This window comes from Meles meles, chromosome 8 (genome assembly GCF_922984935.1).
Source record: "Meles meles chromosome 8, mMelMel3.1 paternal haplotype, whole genome shotgun sequence".
Lineage (NCBI taxonomy): Eukaryota > Metazoa > Chordata > Mammalia > Carnivora > Mustelidae > Meles > Meles meles.
The window spans coordinates 186,424-191,755 of NC_060073.1; the positions used below are offsets into that span (position 1 = coordinate 186,424).

General features: G+C 64.3%; 1 protein-coding gene across 1 annotated transcript; it reads right to left on the reverse strand.

The window, feature by feature from the left end:
- Positions 1–1,589: 1,589 nt before the first annotated feature.
- On the reverse strand, positions 1,590–2,569 carry LOC123948529 (interferon-induced transmembrane protein 3-like). Its single transcript, XM_046015732.1, has 2 exons — positions 2,217–2,569; positions 1,590–1,742 (listed from the first exon to the last, which is right to left on the reverse strand). Exons 1-2 carry the CDS (start codon positions 2,505–2,507, stop codon positions 1,620–1,622), a joined length of 414 nt encoding a protein of 137 aa, XP_045871688.1. The 5' UTR covers positions 2,508–2,569; the 3' UTR covers positions 1,590–1,619.
- Positions 2,570–5,332: the final 2,763 nt, after the last annotated feature.

A 5,332-nucleotide genomic window follows, 5' to 3' on the forward strand; every position in this document is an offset into this window, starting at 1 on the left:
GCTGGGCTGGGCCGCACGGGCTCCCCGGCTCCCCGGGCTTCTGCAGCGTGAGCAGCAGCAGGACCACCCCAGGGAGGGTGGACCTTACGGGGGGTGGGCGCACGCTGCCAGGACCCGCTCCCATCCGCTGCGGGGCTGGCGCAGTCCCGGGTGCGGCCACAACCCCCAGGTCCCGGCCGGAAGGGCCCCCAAGTCCTGGCCGGAAGGGCAGGGCGGGCCTCCCGCCCGCAGCTCGGGAAGAGGGTCCCAGCCCGCACAACCGCACCCGAGCTGTGGTGACTGGGGTGCAGGGTCCTGCGAGGCGGGCAACCCTCTCTGGCAGCAAATACCCCCCTTGGACGTGGAGCTTCTGCAGTCACAGCTGAGCGGGGAGGCACCCGCTGGCCAAGCGCAGGTCGCTGGACCGTCCTGGCTGCTGACGGTGGGGCTCCCGGGGGGCCCAGAGAGGAGCCGGGCTGCTGTTGCGGTGGGGGGGGGGGCACCCGCAGCCCAGGCTTCTGCAAAGAGCACTTGGGAAAGAGTTACTGGCCTCGGGCTTTGTGTGGAGGGATCCCAGGAGGACACGGATGGGCGGGACTGCGGAGATGCCCGGGTTCAGTCCAGAGGGGCAGCGGCGGCGGGGCAGGGGCTGGGGCGCACAGATGAATCCTGGGCAGCTCCCGGCCTTTGGACCTCAGCGCGACAGGTCCGGAAGGCAGTTGCCGCCCTGCCCTCTCGGCTGGGTATCAGGGGGACAGGCCCTCTTCCGACCCAACCCCCAGGCGCAGACCCGCCTGCGCCCCTCCTCCACCCGGGGTACCCAAGCCCTGTGGTGCACCCTCGAGTTGGGCCGCTGCGGTTGGGGCAGGGATACGGTGCGGCCGAACCACAGCAGGGTGGGAGTGTGCGGCAGAGGAAGGGGACGTGTCACCATCCCACCTCACACCCCTGTGCCGCTGGTTGTGGGTGAGCGTCGGCCTTGGGGCATCCGGTGTCCACAGTTCGGAGGCCAAGGCAGGCGGAGGTAAGGGCGCTGACCCGCAGGGCAAGGTGCACCGCGCCCTGGAGAGCAGAGCGCCGCGAGGACATGGCTCCAGAGGAAGACCGTGGACCCTGAGTCAGGAGCCCTGAAACTCTCCCAGCCGGTGGGACCCTGGGACGCTAAGGACATTCTGACCCAGCACCCCCCTTCTCCAGATAGACCCGTTTGGTCCTGACAGCAGACCTCTGGGAAGAGGGAGCTCGACCTAAAACCACATCCGTGTGTTGCCGCAGCTGGAGGCCAGACACAGGCCAGGCCTCAGCCCGAGTCCACCGGCCCCACACGGGACCCAGAGCAGAGTACGGAGGGCGGTGCGGCACACGGTCTCAGAGGCAGGGTGGGGAGTCTGCAAACACGGCACCCCCCACACAAGCGCTTTATTGACGGCAACGGTCGCGGACGCGGACAGAAAAGGCTGCGGCCGGGGGGACAGCCTCGGGCCATGGGCAGCTCCTAGTAGCCTCCGTACTGCTTGACCATCTCGGAAACCATCTGCAGAATCATCAGCGACCCAGTGACCAAAAGGGCGATGAACGTGGTGATCAGCAGGAGGCCCAGGACCAGGGGAAGTCCTTGGAGTCCTGGGGACAAAGGCTGTTCACAGCCATCCCCAGGCCCCCTCCTGCGGCCTCACACACACACACACACACACACACACACACACAGAGTCCCGTACACACACATGTGCGCACCCTCCGGCCAGGCGGACCCCCGCGGGCACCTGTGATGAGGAAACGGGAGGCTGAGGACAGAGCAAAGCTGGCGCCTCGCACCCCTCTCCGCCCGCCCCCTCGGTAATACGTGTGACTTTCCTCGGGCAGCCCTGACCGCCATAAAAGAGAAACGAATAGTTAACTTGCCTGCAAGACAGGACAGAAATCTCCCAGCTATCCTGATGTTACTGGCTTGCCAAAAGACCACGTGGATCAAGCTGGAAGACCTCCCGGATGGAGGCCCTTTTCAGCATATGAAAACTCCGTTGAAACCTCCCTTCCCCTCACCTTCCCCGAACCGCAGGGTACACAACCTGCCATCCCTCACAACCCGGGGCAGCAGCTCTTCCTGCCCACGGGTCCTGTCCCCGTGCTTTCATAAACCACCATTTTGCACCAAAGATGTCTCAAGAATTCTTTCTTGGTCATCGGCTCCGGACCTCAGCCCACCGAACCTCACCTAGGTTCTAGAACTTCATCACCTGCACCTCCCGGGAAAGCGCCCCCCGACCCCGCACACGCACCTTCACAGAGTAGGCGAAGGCCACGAAGCCCAGGCAGCACCAGTTCAGGAAGATGGTGTTGAACAGGGACCAGACGATGTGGTCGGGCACGGCCGTCTCCGCACGGAGGTTGATCACGGTGGGGGTCACGGGAGCCGAGCTCTGGGGGGCCCCGAGCACAGCCACCTCGCGCTCCTCTTTGAGCATCTCGTAGGTCGGGGCGACGCCGGCGTGGGTGCCAGGGAAGAAGGGCTGGGCGTTGCGGCTCATGGTGGGACACGGAGACCCTGTGGTGTGGACGCGGGTGCGTACTGTGCTCCGGGCCTTCCCTTCCTCCGCCGTTTCAATTTCCCCAAAGAATCCTTGTAGGTGTTTGGGGGAATGGGGCTTGGGCTGGGTCCCAGGGGGCCAACCGGCCTGTTCAATGTCGGGTTGCAACAGTGCGGGGTGGGCGGGAGGGAGGGAGGAGGTCTCAGGGGCTCGTCATCCGTCCGAGGGCTTCCAGTCTCTGCTCCCGCGCACCTCACTCAGGATGGAGAGCGGGTCCTGCGGACCTTCCCCAGCTTGTGGGTCTCCCCACCCCTCCCGGCCCAGGCCCACACCCACTGCAGGCCCCTGAGGCCCCACCAGACTCCAGCCCCCAGAGAGAGCCCCCAAGCCTCAAAGCCCATCCCTCAGGGGTCACAGGCCTCCTGTCTGCTGACCTTCCCTGGTTCTGAAGTCCATGTGATGAAGTTCTAGAACCTAGGTGAGGTTCGGTGGGCTGAGGTCCGGAGCCGATGACCAAGAAAGAATTCTTGAGACATCTTTGGTGCAAAATGGTGGTTTATGAAAGCACGGGGACAGGACCCGTGGGCAGAAAGAGCTGCTGCCCCGGGTTGTGAGGGATGGCAGGTAGTGTACCCTGCAGTTCGGGGAAGGTGAGGGGAAGGGAGGTTTCAACGGAGTTTTCATATGCCAAAGAGGGCCTATAAGATGCCAGGAGTATCCCAGAGGTCTTTGGGGATACCTGGAGGTCTTCCTGGCTTGATCAATGTTGTCTTTTGGCAAGCTCTTAATATCAAGATAGCTGGGAGATTCCTGGTGGAATGTCACAATCCTGCTATCAAGCGTCTTTGTTAGAGATTTAGGTTCAGAAGAGACTTAATAGTTCCATTTCCTTCTATCTCAGCCTCCTTCAGTTTTGAGTATGGAGGGGAGGGCTTGAGGAACTGAGTTATTTACTCTGGAAATGATCAGTAGCACAAGGTAACTTCTTTGTGTGTAGATCTCGAGGACGTTTGTAAACCAAGGGGAACTATTTGTTTCTCGTTTATGGGGTCAGGGGTGCCTGAGGAAAGTCACACACATTACCGAGGGGAGCGGGTGGAGAGGGGGTGCAAGGGGCCGGCTTTTGCTCTGTCCTCAGCCAGCCTCCTGTTCCCTCATCCCATGCTGGGGGGGGCGGGTTATGCGCACAGGTCCGGCCCGGCAGCCTGTTGTTTCCTGTCCTGGAAGGAGCCTCCAGGGTCCCTGGGAGTGAGATCACTGGGCGCTGCGGGACATGAGGAGCCCCCTGTGCTGGGGGACAGGAGAATCCGGGCCCGGCGGCAGCCACTGGGAGCACGTGGCAGGCACACTGTGCCCGCCGAGCCATCCTCCTCACCCCTGCCCCACTGGTCACTAGGGGTGCAGGAGGACGTCGGGCCTTCCTCCCCGGCTGTCAGGCCTGTGCCCGCTTCTCAGGAGAGCCTCACCTCAGGTCGGTAGCCAGGACTCAGCTCTTTCTAAGAGTGAAGGCTCAGTCGTCCTATTGCTGCCTGTGGTCCTGGCCTGCATGGCGCGGGGTGCAGGAAGCCGACGGCCCAGGCCCAGCCCGGCCTGTTAGGAGCTCTTGCCTTCACCCTAGAGGCCCAGCTGGCTCAGGGCCCCCAGACCAGCATCAGGTCTGGGTCTCTGGCCCCGGCTCCCATATCCCAGGTTCCCATCATTTCAGCCCCCTCCCCAGGCTCCCCTCACAGGGTGTCATCTGCTTCCCACCTCGGGGTTCCCTCCCAGTCAGGTGTCCCCTGGAACCCAGTCTTCGGTTAAATCCTGCCTGTGTGTGGTTCTGCTGTCCTGCGGACCCACCGTGCCCCAGGAGCGGTCCCCACCAACCCCGCTCGTGTGCACACGGAGGGAAGCCACCTGGGCTGTGTGGGGCGGGGATGGCCACGTGCCACTGGGCTGCCCTCCGCAGGGTCTGGGGGGCCCCTCCCACCTCGGCTCCTCTCCCGCCACCGCCGCGCTGTCCCTGCTCGCGGAGGGGGCGGCTCTCCCGCGGGCGGCTGGGGAGGTGGGCGCCCCTCCCGTGTGCCGAGACTGGCCGCCGGCTGTGTCCTGAGCACGGGGGACTTCGGGCTCCTGCGGTGCACGGGGTCCCGGCTCCTCCGGGCTTCACCCCATCCTGGCCGAGCTCAGCGCGGGTCGCAGAATCCGGGCCATGGAGCGCCTCTGCGACGGGAGGACGGTCTTGGCCTGGATGGGACGCGCACCCTCGGTCTGTGTGTGGCCTCCTCCAGCCCCGGATCCCCAGCTCCGGCCGCCTGGGTCCCACCGTCCCAGCAGAGGCCTTCTCCACGCCCGTCTAGGAGTCCCCACGTCCCCCCACACTGAGAGGAAAGCCAGTGTCTGCCTGCCTCTCTGCCCACTGACCATTCCCTTCGCACGGGGCTGCAAGACACCCTGGCATGGGCCTCCGTTGCAGTCGCATCTCTGTCCAGCTTTCTGCCTCACACTGAGCTGACCCGGGAGAACCAGGCCAGGAATTCTTCCTTCCCATCCTCTGGTTCCAAGGGGTTGACCCTGCAGCCCGGGCAGGAGTCGAGGGACAGGTGTGGGACAGCAGCTGGATGACACGGGGGGTAGAGCAAACGGCCTCCCTGATCTGGAATGTTCTGCCTCCAGCCTCTCGTGGGCCGCGGCTGGAGCATGAGCGGGTCCACTCAAAGCTCTGACTCCGCGGGTCCAGTACAGCCCCGCTCATGGTGGGTAGGTCGGCCCCAGGGACACCCGGTGGCCCACGTCCGTTTTCAGAGAGAAGACAGGAACAGCTACGTCAGGCGACTGTCCACACA

Bases quoted from the DNA above. Each gene is read 5' to 3' on its own strand.
- LOC123948529 (XM_046015732.1), bottom strand. From the start codon at position 2,507: ATGAGCCGCAACGCCCAGCCCTTCTTCCCTGGCACCCACGCCGGCGTC. The intron at 1,743-2,216 runs GTGATGAAGTTC...TCCTCATCACAG, and splicing joins CGCTTTCCCGGGAGGTGCAG to GTGCCCGCGGGGGTCCGCCT.